Source organism: Lethenteron reissneri, chromosome 8, assembly GCF_015708825.2.
Source record: "Lethenteron reissneri isolate LAM-NWPU_2019-01 chromosome 8, ASM1570882v1, whole genome shotgun sequence".
In the NCBI taxonomy this organism is placed as follows: domain Eukaryota; kingdom Metazoa; phylum Chordata; class Hyperoartia; order Petromyzontiformes; family Petromyzontidae; genus Lethenteron; species Lethenteron reissneri.
This window is the reverse complement of record NC_083786.1, coordinates 2,385,953-2,400,250: the sequence shown is the minus strand read 5'-3', so window position 1 is coordinate 2,400,250 and position 14,298 is coordinate 2,385,953. Positions and strand designations below refer to the sequence as shown.

The 14,298-nt window shown below is 47.4% G+C and overlaps 1 protein-coding gene across 2 annotated transcripts in view; it reads left to right on the top strand.

Annotated features, from left to right (window-relative positions):
* Positions 1-11,908, top strand: part of ASPG (asparaginase) — a 48,386-nt gene extending 36,478 nt beyond the window's left edge. For both annotated transcript variants that reach the window (XM_061578520.1, XM_061578527.1), the window contains exons 12-17: positions 1,993-2,156; positions 3,466-3,552; positions 6,731-6,833; positions 8,114-8,179; positions 9,273-9,326; positions 10,578-11,908. In XM_061578520.1, the coding sequence (XP_061434504.1) occupies positions 1,993-2,156; positions 3,466-3,552; positions 6,731-6,833; positions 8,114-8,179; positions 9,273-9,326; positions 10,578-10,619 (516 nt within the window). In that variant the 3' untranslated portion in view covers positions 10,620-11,908. The remainder of the gene's footprint in view (positions 1-1,992; positions 2,157-3,465; positions 3,553-6,730; positions 6,834-8,113; positions 8,180-9,272; positions 9,327-10,577) is intronic.
* Positions 11,909-14,298: the final 2,390 nt, after the last annotated feature.

Sequence of the window (14,298 nt, the reverse complement as noted above, 5' to 3'; positions counted from 1 at the left end):
GACCCTCTGGTCGCACTCCTGAGTCGACCCTCTGGTCGCACTCCTGAGTCGACCCTCTGGTCGCACTCGTTCCTGAGCCAACCCACTGGTCGCACTGATTTCCAATGCTCAGGATCCTTTCCTTTATGCCGAAAAATCCCCCTGGATCCCGCCCACAAGGCGGGGCTTCTTTTCGATTTTTGCTGTATCAGGATCTGTCCGTAGGCAGGTGTGTCCATGTGTGTGTCCGTACGTCCGTATGTCCTTGTGTGCATCACTCACGGTATTCCGTTGTCACCCTCCCTCCATAAAACCCACGAGCCAACAATCAGATGTTACAAATTGCCTCGAGGTCGTCTCTCTGTCTGGGTGCAATATTATCTCTTGTCTGGCCTTCTTCATGAACCCAAAACACAGACGTTACAAATCGTCTCATAGGCGTCTTTGTTCGTGTTGCACCACCTGGAGGGAGGGGCAACACTCTCTCCGACCCGGCGCACAAAGAAATGGTTAAAAGTTTTAAGTTAACATTTGTCCCTTACTATTTCACAGTTATGATTCTGTATGTAACCTAAGGTCTGTCGTTTCCCATCGTGGTGCTTGACTCAAGTGGAGGTGTTTCCCCGAGCGTATACACACTCCTATCCCGCGCTGCGGGGATACAAAGACGGCCGGGATCTCCCTTTCTCTCCGACCCTGGGTTTAACATCGTTTTTTTATTATGTATTATATTCGACCTGGTGGTGATTCATCCCGTTATCCTGGCTTTTCATAAGTTTTACTTTAGTTTACGGTGAATAGCGTTAACATTGATGTTATGTAGATATTATGTATTGTGATGTCTTTAACTTAACTTGTTTGTCAGAGCTTTACTGACACGAAGTTGCATTTCATAGCCCCGCAGTCTTTGCCCCACCCTATCTCTGCTCGCCGTTGTTGTTGCCGTCCAGCTGGCCGTTGTTCAAGGCCTCATTAATTTCCGTCACTCCTGAGGTGAGGGCGGTTGAGCCTTGGAGTCAGTTCTGGTTTTTGTCTGCCGCCGTGCTCTTAATTTCCTTCCCTCTTCAACCTTATATATGATATATTCGCTCCTGTCTGGGTGCGATTCAATTTTGACTTAGGAAGGTTCTGATTGTCATATGCTTCGGGTCGAGTTGCATAGAAAGTATTAAAGTATGGAAATAACATTTCATTTGACTTAATGATGGTGATGGTTCAGTAGGCGTAACTTGTGGCCTGGTTTAATTGGAGTGGGTGTGAATATCAATAACTTTAGCCTACCCTGTTGTTAAATTCCGACTTTAACGTTACTTTAATAGCAATACAGAATAATTGAGCTTTTTGTCTTAACTAGGCGAATGCGAACTTCTGGTGACCCCCGCAGGCTTGTTATTCAGCTGGGTCTTGCCCGCCTTGAGAGATATACAACACTCTTTTAAATCAGCTCCCTGTGGCCCTCCAACCTTCTGCTCTGGGAATGTTATTCTTAATTTCAGGTCCAAGGCCTTTTTGGGTTTATCTTTGTTTCCTCAGCTGCAGGAGAACAAGGCGTGCTTCTACCTCCCTTTCTGTGTGCACGTGTTCTAATTAGCTCGGAATCCCTAACACACAATCAGTGATGATTCCTGGCTTTCTGTGGTTATGACTTAGACAAAGGCGCCTCTGCTTCCTTTCACTGCCTTTGCCTTGAAGCAAGGTTGCAATTCTGTCATCCTAGCCCTCCTCTCGTTCATTACTTAACAACACCTGGTGTTTTGCAGTTTGGTGCGCTTTGGTGTGTTTCACTCATTAAAAAAAACAAGTAAAAAGATAATATATAAAAATCATCAAATATTATTAATCTCAATTATGGAAGAAGGGTTAGGATACAACAAAGTTCACCCTTTGCTCAAGTAGGTCGCGTCTCTCCGGGCAAACGCTTGGTTGCCCGGCGGCCCGGCCCGGCCCTGGCGCGGCACAAGTTCAATCTGCTCGTGCTCTTAGATGGCTAACGCGGCGTACACACGGGGGCAGGGTATGAACCTGAGCGACCAGGACTACGACGGGCGCACGGCGCTGCACGTGGCGGCGTGCGAGGGCAACCTGGCGCTCGTGGGCTACCTGCTGAGCTGCGGCGCCACCGTCTACGCCAAGGATCGCTACGGCTGCACCCCGCTGCGCAACGCCGTCATGTTCCGGTGAGTGTGGGTGTGAGTGTGGGTGCGTGTGAGTGTGGGTGCGCGTGGCACCAGGAACCGTGGGCGAGTTCCGTGCTACGTCTTTGTCCTCAGTTTTTTGTTCCCCCCCCGCCGCCGCGCCTCTGATTCGCACGGTTGGCTACGTTTGGTGCAAAAGAAGGCCACCGTAGATATGTAGTCGCACCCGGACACGGGAGTCTTCCAATAATAGTAGTATTGATTTCTTCCAGCACGGGACACGTGGGTCTTCAAGGATTCCAATCACTCCAAGCGTTCACAGCTCTCTTGTTTCCCCCCCACTTATGTATCCCTCGAGCCCCTTTCTTGAAGGTGCCTTGCCACAGTTTTCCCCTCCCAACCAATCACCTTCCCACTTTGTGTTAATGGATCCCCAACCGACCTCCCTGTCAATTGTCCTCTGTTTCCCACCATTTCCATCTCGTATTTCTCCTCCAATCCCTTCAATGTCCTTGCCTCTAACCAGTCCCCTTTCAGGCCTGTCAACTCGCCAATCTGAGGGCTTTGTTTTTACTTCCTGACTTTCCGTGTCACGTGGGCGAGTATCCGTTGCTCATGATACAATCTCTCCACGTGCTTGCGTACTCGATGCCGCTGTTCTGCCAACCCCTGCTGGATTGTATTTTTTAGCCGAACGATGCTCAACTTGGAGCTGAAAGGCCCCCCACCCCTCCTGTGCGCCGGGCAGCGGCGATGGCCTGTAGTTCGGCCCTTTGGAGGCAGCAGCGAGGGTTGTGGTGAATCGCCGCCCTCACGTGGCTCACCTGGAGAATGCGGTACAGCAAAAATGTGGGCTCCACCTGTTGCGTCTCCAGGTGCTCCGGTTTCCTCGCACGTGTAAACATTCGTTAATTGGCTGATCGCAGCCTAACCCTTTCCCGGAATCGGAAGTTTAAAGCCCACGTGATTCGGGCATGTGGCAAAATTTGGCGCCAGCTATCATAGAGTGCGGTCGTGTCGTTGCAGCTCTCTGTGGTGAGTACAATGTCTTTGAAAAGCAAAGGCGCTACACCTAGATAAAAGTAATGCCGAGCCACTTCGTGTTCTGAGATTCGGGGATGAACGGGACACCCACCCTGTAACTTGCAGATGTCTCGGAATGGGAAAGGGTTAATATATAGAGGATCTCAGAGCTTGGGCAGTTGTTGGTACTGGCTCATCGTGTGGCTGCCTTGCCGCTTGTCTGTGGTTCCTCCCGAGTAATTTTATATCTCTGTTCGAGAGTGAGCGAACACTGCCGCGACAATTAGCATTATTGTTATTATTGTGCCGTGCATGTGCTCCCCCACAGGCACATGGACGTGATCAAGCTCCTGCGTCAGACAGGGGCTCACCTCTCCCAGGACGAGTACGATGGTCTGGGCCCCGAGCTTTGCACGTGAGTGCACAGTGTTACGACACGCACGGCATGAGGCACGCCAACCATGCTGTAATGGTCGGTATGCTGGACTTGCGGTTCGATTACCCCCCCCCCCCCGCTGCCTCTGTCCCACCCGCATTCTTATCGGCAGGTCGCACGTGGTGGGGTAAAGTGTGGGTACTTCTACCGCTCTCCTAGGTGTCTGGCCAACATGAACGAGTAGGCCTCTTAACCCCCCCCCCCCCTCTAGTTTGGTTTCAGAGCTGCTTCCTTTTGTTAGCAAAAAATGTTTGCAGACCTGCTCCTTTACCTGTGTGTGACCAAGTAATGGAGCGGTAGCGTAGCGGGTTAGCGTGCTGCACTACGAACCCGGTGACCCGAGTTCAATTCCTGCTCATGGACAACCGGTCCTGGGCCTCCCCTAGGTCGACTCGGCCTCCAATGAGTACCTAGTGCAATATGTAAACATTGCCACTGGGGAGACAAAGGTGGTCGGGCGTGGTGCTGGCCACCCACCCCCTCGTGTGTGGTGCTGGCCTTTCACAGGTGCTCTTTAACAGCACTTGCCCCAGTAGCCTGTGAAAGCTATATGGGGGATCTCTCTGTCTTTATTGTGACAAACAATGCGTAGACTATTCTTTGGTTCTTTCGGTAAAGTCGCGTAGATAGAAATTAATAAATAAATTGATAAACTAAAACTCACGACGTTTCGATCGCAACACAAGCGGTCGTAATCACCGCTTGTGTTGCGATCGAAACGTCGTGAGTTTTTGGTTTTTATATACATATATATTTTATTTTCTATTGTGGCTTTACCGTAAGTACCAAAGAATATTAATTCCTGCAGTCACGAAAGTTTAAAGTAAAAAATGTAATGCGTCGACTGCGTGCAAGACCCGTTGTCACCTAACTTGACACACACAACATGTGACAACCAATGTGTGTGACGCATGCACGAAGCCTGCCGCCCCCAATATATGAACGGCACCACGTGTAGCGAGCGGGCACGCTTCCTGCGCCATGGCAGTGACGTTCAGAAGCTAAATGGCAAATGTCAGTCTGCTAGCCCATGACGAGAGGTCTTCGGAAGAAGAGAGTTTGTGTACTTATGCCATTTCCTTGTCCGTTGAAGGAGTGCAGACTACGATGGTTTACTTTGTGGTGCGTAGTTTGAGTTGCATGTGTGTATCAGAATGCATCTGCATTTGTAGCCCCGTAAAGTTTGACTGGTAGTTCAGTTGCAAGACTTGAGGTTTAACATGTCATTAGTAAGGCTTCCGTGATCAATATTATCCAAAATCGAGGTTTTTGGGGTTGGATCACGTAAATATAAATGCTGTAAACCCGCCACAGCCAATTAGTAAGGGTTCATAACGTAAACAAAACGTGCCAATTCGTTACTAGTACAGCACATCGGTTTGTTGGAGAGTGGTGGCGGGTTTAACAACCCTTTTACTTAGGTAATCTGACCTAAAAAACCTCTACGGTTAAAGTTTTGAGGTCTTGGGCATGTTGTGGTGCCTCATTCTGACCGCAAGCAAGCCAGTCCCTCCAGAAAAACGCGATTATGCGATCGCAAGATTCCACGCAAAATCAGCCAAAGTCCGCATATTTATGCGGGGGGCGCGTTTTTTCAAATACGCCGCACTTTCACCGCATAAATTGCAGATTTCCGCGCGCAAAATATGCGGGCTTGCATGATTTCATAATCCCCGCATTTTCGTTGCAAAAAGTCACATATATCTTAGCAGAAAGTTGAAAAATGTTGCGTTTACTTCACACAAGCGCAGCCATTTCCCCTATTGCCATGGGAACGTTATGAAGTGTTAGAGGCTACGTAGTTAGTTTTATTCAGGAGTTTATGCAACTTTACAGTTGTAAGATTGCACTTTTTTGTTAGTAGTATGTAAATTTACATTACTGTAAGACTGTACTGTTACTGTATTGCTTACGTTACTGTGCACTGAAAACACTTATTTTAACAGAAGATGTCTGTTTTGTATAGCTACCTCTGTAAAACAGGAAGCACACATTTTATTTTTTTATATTTTATTTATTCATTTTTACAGAAGTTGTAGCATATTCATTTTGTAAAGCTACAGAACTTGTTCGACTCAATGTTTTGTAAGTTTGAGCCATCTGTTTGTTAAGGTCTGAAATAAAACAAGATGAGAACTTAAATATTCCCAGCACTTTCTGTGATGTAGTATGCTTGCTTATCATAGGAAGTAATAAGAAATTACTCTTTACATTAAAGTAGTAGCCTAGTGAATAGGGTGTTGGGGGAATCACTTTTTTTTCTCTTTTTCATCAAACCGCAGTTTTTGCAAGTTCCCGCAATTTAATCGCATAAAATTGCATAAATATCCCGCATATTCCATCGCATTTTTTAAGAAAACGTGCCGCATAATCAACGATTTTTGCCCGCAACAATCACCAAAAAACTCCGCGTTTTTCTGGAGGGACTGGCAAGCTGCAGAACGGTCGCTACACAGCACGTGTGTGCGCACCGCCCTGTCGTGTCACCACCTCGTGTTTACGTGCAGGAGGCAGGAAGGCTTCTTTGCACGTGTACAGCTCTTGTCGATGTATACTTCCATAGCAGGGTGGCGCAGTGGCAACGCTTGTGCCGCACGACCCCCGAGGTTCGATTCGCGACTTGATAACCCTTTCTGTGTGCAGGTTGTTCTTCACCGGTTCCATAGAGAGTGAGTGGCATTTGTGTGTTCTACAGCAAGTGGAGTTTGTATGTTCTCCTGTTCTGCACAGCTTTACCTCCTGAGTACTTTGGTCCCATACCTAAAATAAAACAGCCAGTATCGGCCCAAAAAAATCACAATCCTAAAATATTCAACATTTCAATACCCCATTGGGATTGCACATAGTAGTAGTAACATCGCCCCCCTACTGCAATTAACTTTGCAGACCCCCTCCTGAAGGAGAGTCTTGAGACAGAGGTTTTCATAAGTGGGCGTAATCTTCTTTCGTACGACTGATGTAGATGCAGAGCAGCAACTACGATTTCACATTCAGGAGGTCAAGCCAGATAACAACCGCGTCAGCGGCAGCGGGGTGTATCATCGCTGTGATGTCTACTTCATATTTGTGGATCGGGCCATTATGAAATAATAATAATATCTGAGGTTGTGGATGGTGCTGTTTTACGTAAATTATTGTGCGTGCGTGTGTCTCCTAGAATGGCAGTAAATGGGGACGTGCAGGGCTTGATGGCGTGGAATTTGGCCGGACTGAACCTGGACACGCAGCTGGGCTACGACCAGCGCACGCCGCTGCAAATAGTGCGTACGCTAGGATCTCCCCCGGCTCTTCCTTTTGTCCACGTTGTGCGAGGTCTATTTGTGCGTATGGCAATATGCTCAGGAGCTCCGCCAATGTTGAGGTCTGTATATATGCACGATGAACTTCGTGTGCACCGTACGTAGCCAACCGTGCTAATCGGAGGTGCGGCTTGGCATGGATGGTTGAGACCTGCCAGCCACAAGTGCTTTTTAGGAAAGCGTTTGGGTAGTTTTGCCATTCCTCATCCATTTGAAGGAGTGCAGATTGCAGTGGGTTTTCTCTGTAGTCTGTAGTTTTGGGTTGCGTGGCCACAGTTGGACTGCCGTGTCGGTCTTTACTAATGGAGGTAGAGACAAAGTGATCTTGATTGTTTGGGTAAGCACCCACACCACGAGGGTTGGGCAGCCCACTGTATTAAAGGAGTGACGGTGCAAAAGCTCTAACCACTTTTGTCCCTGGGGCCGTATCGCGTGTGTGTGCATTGAGGCTGCTTGTCAGTGGCACCTCCGTAAATAGTTTCATCTAAAAAAGTTCGAGGAAATTCAGTTGTGAGCTTGGCGTACGACCGTTACAAGTGATGCCCGTTGCCAAGTGAACGGAGAGATGAAGACTCTCCACGCACGCTGGGACGTGTTGCACATCGTCCGTAGATCTTGTTGAAGATGCATCGATGTCTCCCAACCGTCCAACTGCCAGCCAGGCTCGTGTATTTATGGCCATTTTAATCGGTGTAAATCTGTCCTGAAATCTGTTTAAGGAGTGATTGGCCATTTGAAACTTGCTGTACAAGTTCAAGCTTCAACTGGTCACTCATGGCAACATGAAGTTGTTCGTTTGATTTTTAATTTTACAATTTTCAATTGGTAACTAATAACTGCACGCCCCCCCCCCCCCCTCTCATCATTGTGTTTTGGTTTTTAATTTATTCCCAATTATTCTCACTCTGCGGGTTTGTGGTGGTGTTCATCAGTGCAGAGTGAACAAGCGGGCTTGTGGCGACTGCAGCGGAGGGATTTTGAAGGGGTACCAGAGATCATTCTTCGTAGTGCTGTGCTTTGGCATTCCCCGAACATAACGTGATGTTCTGTTCCGAAATGAATCGCGATGTCATTCGTTTCATTCCTTGACATTGAGAATAGAGAAGATTCATACTTGTCATTGCAGGACGATGAACTGAAATGTAAAATACCGTCTGTTCCGCAACTGGTGCGCTGTGTATTCTACGGAAACGTTCGATGTGTTTGTACTCGTAACGAGAAACCATACCTTGTGCTTTCAGGCGAAGAAAGCCAATAAAAAAGAAGTTGTACATTTCTTGGAGGGTGCCTCTAAAAGGAAGGAACAGGCGAGTGAAAGCAACATTGCAGCAGTTGAAAACAAAGGAGACTGATCGTTAAACGCGGGCGCCACATTGATAATGACAACGGAGTGAATTCGAACTCTGACCGAGGGAAGAAGTGCCGTGTGACATTGCGTGGCATTGTTAGGTCACCGGCACAGACTTGAGAAGGCCAGCTGCCATCGCCAAGAACGACTTTGCCAGTTAATGTCATTCTTGTCCCTCTTGCGGACACGCTCTGTATAGTCGATCGGAAAACAATAATAACCGTTAAGGCTGACGACAGTTGGTATTGTTTTTAAATCGGCGTTGGTACATTCCTCGCTATGCCACCTCCATTGTCGGACGGTATAATCCATTCGTACAAAGCGGCGCCATGCATTGCAAGGCACATTTTGATCGCCCTTTCAGTTACGGTAATACTGTGTGTGGGGTTGTTGGCCGTGTTGTGGAGAAAGTGACATTGTTTGTCCCTGTTTGGCTTTAATCCATCTACGGTTATTCTCCTAAGGTTACTAAATTATACGATCAAGTCAGTTAACTTTGTACGGTTGTTAATGATGGATCAATTTGGGTACGCTGATAACTCCCTCGCCTGGTATGCAGGAGGTCGTGGGTTCAATCGCGACCCTGATGCCTGTATTTGGAGTTTGCGTGTTCTCCCCGTGGTTGCGTGGATTTGTCTCTGGATTCTCTGGTTTTTCCCTCCACCTTTTTAGAAACGTGTACGTCATTGTAACGGCATCAGAATAGAATGACGACATACACACGCACGTCATTGGAACGGTTAAGGGTTTTAATTGGCTATTGACACCTTTTTAATGCATAGAGGACCCCAGAGCTTGGGCAGTTGGTGCATGCTCATCGCGTCTGTGGTTCTTACTCGCGCCTCCGCCTCGGTCTCTCTCTACGAGAGCGATCGGTGGCATCTTCCCTTTTGAAGTCGAGATGTGCCACTGTGCCTCTTCAGCCGTCGTCGAGGAGGTGAATGCGAATGTGTGTTTAGCCGCCCTGCAGCTTGACGTGACCCGAGCATTGATGTATATTTTTGTTCAGACTTGTGCAGATCTGCTCACGTCCCGTTCTCTCTTGCCCGCAGAACTTGGAGACTGGCCAAGTGAAAGATCTGCCTCGTGTGGAAGCGCTCTCTCTGGTAGAGTTAACAATTTCTATTCTTGAATTCAAAACGTGAAAAACAAGGTGGGGTTTCTCCATCAATATTCCAAAGTTAAAATGTATTTGTTCACGTTGTAGCGCCTCTGGATTTGCTGCTTTTCTGAAAACAATCTTGGACGTAATAGCCCCTACATCTGACAATGACATGGATACCACCGTTGGGATTTGGTTTGTGTTCCTTGCAGCGGAGGTGAATTTACCCAAGGAATGTAACTGAAAATATAAAACATTTTAATATTTTAAAGACTTCCCTCACAGCAGTTGCGGTAAAACAGCTAAACTAACATAATTATATTATCAGCCGGACCGTCCCAAAGTTTGGGAAAATAGAACTTAAAATGTGCGTGTGGCTTGGCATTTACCGATTTCAGAAATAAAAGCTATACGTTTATAAAATGTATATTTGCAGTTAGCCTACTTTTTGAATGGTTTTAAGTTAAAATGGGGGATAGTTCATGTACAGAGGCCTTGGTTTTAAGAAAGGTGCCTTTTTCAAGAAAAAGTTTAGGTTTGAGAAGTGCAACTCTTATGTAAACGTATGTTATCTTTCATAATTGATACGATTACATTAACGACACATTGTTATGCGATCAAACTCAAAAACATTTGACTAATATTGATCTCGAAAGCCTACGTGTGAAACTGTCCATTGTGTCTATATGCTTAAATCCGTGAAATGTGTGGCATATGTAATTATTTGATGGTGGTGCGATGGCTTTTGGTGGACGTCGCTTTATCCGTAGCGCTGTTTCACATCTGAAGTTATACACTGCACAACATGTACATTCTCTTCAAATAAAATGTGCAATACATTTTGGTATTCACGCCATTTCTTATAGCGCGAAACTACATCGCCACAACTTAGGAAGAGTTGCAGCTGCGTTTCAGGCCGGTCTGCAGTAGTATCGCAGTAGGGCGCGCGATGTTGCTGTGCCGTTCTCCAAGTTGAGTAATTGACAGTAAAATAGTCTTTTTTGGGATCGTGACGCCGGCACTGCGTGGCATGCGCACCCTGTTCCGTGGTGAATAACAACGTAGCATCTACTCACCTCAAACTGTGAAGCAGCAGGCGGCGCGTAGAGTCGTAGTAGTATGATGGACCGTACACACCGCGCTATTAACCGGCGGTGGCCGTGGGGTCCCCAACTGCCGACCCTGTGCAACGAAGAAAGCCGTGTTCGTGCCCCCACATTGCTCACGCTTGTCGCTTGTCTCCGCCGCTGTGCAGGATGCCGCTTGCACGAACGGTAATGGTGTGGACGACGAATGACAAGGGCAGCTCTCTTGACTCCGTGCAAGCGTCTCAAGGTGCCGGGGGGGGGCTGGGGGCTGGGCGAAGGGGCCCCCCACTGGCCTTGCTAAGGAGACGGACGTGGACACGGTATTCTCAGTGTCAATCGTTGCACACGCGCCAGAGGTGAATTTTGCAATGTTGTCTTGTGAATGGTTTCTGCGCGGTACCCACTGACAAAAGTTTGTTTGTTATTACCGAGATGTACGAACGGAAACCTTTTTGGAGCGTAGACATGACTTTGCACAAAAAAAATTGTCATTTTTTTCATTTATCCTTGTATCATGTTTTTGATTTGAGGCGTGCGATGTTGTTTAACTTCTGTCGACGCACGCGTGCATTGATACACGTCCTGCGGTGTTCTGTGTTGGTGGCAGAACCCAGAAATGTCCGAATTTCGTGTCTTTGTAAATGTGTAGTTTTAGCATTGCGAAACGACTTGTATTTTAACGAAAAAAACGGTGTATAATTTGTGCTTGCTGCTGGTTTGTCAAAAGTGGGGGGTGGATATCTTTGTGCATAAGTTCGTGATGAAGTCGAGTGACCCAAGGTGGTGGCGATGGAGTGCCCAGGCACGTGGTAACGCTTTACTTAAACTGCACACCCTCAACTGGGTTATGCCAGGGAGACTGCGTCGACATTGCATCCTCTCGGTGGCCACTCGTCATTGGGTGGGGGGGGAGTGGAGTAAAATCGAAAAACCGATGCATTGTCTGCGCTAAACGAACGTTGTAAAATCTATCAACACCCCCCCCCCCCCACGGCTACCACCAACTCCCTCCCGCGTGGGCTGGTGGCCCTGCTAATAGATGAAGCGGTGTATCTTTAACCGCCTTCCTCCCCACTTGCGTTGTTTTAGCAAAAGTTGTATTTGTGGTTCAGTGTTCCAATTTGTATGCCTTTAAAACTTGATGTGACTGAGGGGGCAGGGTTGTGTGTCCATCGGCAGAATAAGTCCACATCAACCATAATTAATGTCGCTCTTGCGGTTTTCCTTGACATTAGCTTTAAAAGGGACACTTTATATATAACCACAATAATGTATTCACTCTTGATGAATTGTGTGGGAAAACTTCCATTTTTAAATCGAAGGTATGATTTCCTGAATGTTAATGAACATTTTCTTCAGTAAAATTTAACGTTTGTGTGGAATTTTGCTCTGTCCGTGTGTTTTGTGTACATATTCTTAAGAGCACGTGGTGTTTTTAATGTTTTGCATCGGTGTGTAAAAGTGCATTCGCTCGCACCACAACTCCTCCCCCCCCCCCCCCCCCCCAAAAAAAAAAGATTCCACTGTTTCTCCTTGTTAAAATGTTAAAAAATAAACACTCCACCGTGTGATTCTGTACGTGGCCCACACCCATATGCCCAACTTGGCCACTCTGCCATGTGCTGCACTGCGCTCGATGGCACGCTGTATGTAACGTGCACGGCAGTGGCCCAAATTTGGCAAATTAACAACTAATGGAAGTCTTCGGGTTACGAACCTAATTCGTTCCAGAGACCTTGTTTGTAAGTTGAGCGGTTTGTGAGTCAGAGACGCAGTAATGCGCTGCATTTAAATGTCCATTTCGGTCTGTATTATGAAATGTGATACGGTTCAATAAAATGGTTTAAACGCCTAATTAAGAAGAAATATTGTATATTTGCATGTAACGGTGTAAAACAGTGCTTCGTAACCTTGTACTGCAGCATGCACCCGTTTGGTTCTTGGGGCATCTTGCACCACCAGGGGGTGCGTGCACCCAGGTTAAGAGCCACTGGTGTAAACTACTACTATAGTAAATAAAACAGTCACAAATAGACAAACACTCTACTTTAATTTACCTGGAGTCCTGATGGCAGCTTGTAGTTGGAAGGGGGGGGGGGGCGCAATGAGTCACCACAATTGCACAGACACACACGAGGCACGCACACACACACACAAAGACCCCGATTCCCCTTGTAGCCTCAACGGCACACGAGGGCGAGTGGCCAGCGACATGCCTGGCTGCCTTTGTCTCCCCAGTGACGATGAACTGCACCAGGTACTCATTTGAGGTGGAGTCGACCTAGGGGGGAGGCCCAGGACCGGTTCCAACAATCGTCACCGCTGTTGGCAGTGAACAGGAATCTTAACTCGGGTCGCCAAGTTCGTAGCGCAGCGCGTGAACCGCTTCTCTACCGCTCCCCCATCGCTGTCAACCCCTTATCCGAGCCCCCCCCCTACCTTTATTACAGACCAATTCAGACCTTATTGGTCACCGTGTGCCCCTTTTATAAATCTCAATGTTCATCCTACAAAGTCCCATCACAAGGGAGAAACACATAGACAAAATAAATTTTTGTAACGTATTAAAATGGCTGTCTGCCATATGGCCCGGACAAGGATTTGGGGTAAACGGTATGGGATTGAGTGGCCGCATAGTGTCTGGTTATGTATTTAGACTTGCTCCACTCCAGGGACGTGCGGTCAGGGGAGGCAGAGCCTCGCCTGTCATACTCCAATGTAAATAGCTGTTACTAAAAGTAAATAAAAGAATAATCAAATAAAATAAACATTAAGATTGTTCCACTGATCTGTGTTATGTCATTTCTGTACAATTCCAATCATTTTTATAGTCAAAATCGCCAAATTTGCGGAGCTCCGCTGCAAATACAGGAAGAGACGAGAGGTGAGGCAGCGACGAGCTCAGCCTCCCCTCTGATTGCGCAACCCCTCGGACACATGGAGCGCGGGCAATAAGCGCGTGCCTGTTACTCAGTGTCACCAATGTAATGTTTATAGACCCCTTCGTTTCATGTCCTCGCCTTCCATACTCCAGGTAACTTATTTCACGTATGTGTATTAAGATATTTAGGCTCGCTGGTCTCGACATGAAACTGCAATGAAAACGCACCAGGGGAGGCAGCTATCACATCTGCCTCACTGAGGATGTCTAACGCCCCCTGAGGCCACGCCCCCCTCGGTGTGAATCTTGCTCTGACACAAGCCAGTGCCTCCCCAGCCATTGACCTCGCCGCAAGTCACTGCTACACTCACACTTTCACACACCACGCGCAAACACTCACTCCCAGCGCGAGGCCGACTCACTACACCTCGTGGAAGATCACTCCTCCGAAGAAAAGTTCCGCTGTTCAATTTGTAAATGGAAGTTTGTTTGAAGTACATGTTCTTTTTTGTGTATACTTCATGCAAGCTGGTTCGTAAGTACGGGGAGCGTTCGTAAGGTGAGGACTGCCTGTAGTGTAGAACAAACTCAAATGACTTGGTTTTGGGGGGGGGGGGGTGTGACGGCAACATTGTACCCCGACTGGTGGTCGAATGGGTAATTTCGAGCTGGTGCTGTGTGTCCACACCTTGGCGAGACTTGCTAGACAGAATTTGAATGCTGAATACCGCACCGAATTCTAAATGTCTTTGGGGGCGATGACGTGGTGGCCAATTTATGTCACAAGGTGACACGAACCGTACATCTGCTCCTTTTTAAGATTGTTGGAAGATACACCCATTCCCGCACGCTTGAATCGGTTGTCCAAAAACCATTGCATGCATCTGACACAATCGCTTATTTGGTTGTGGGGGGGGGGGGGTGAAATTTCACCGGAAGTATCAAAAAAACAAACTTATCCACGATGAGAACACAAGAACAGCAACACACAAACGCAACATACAAAA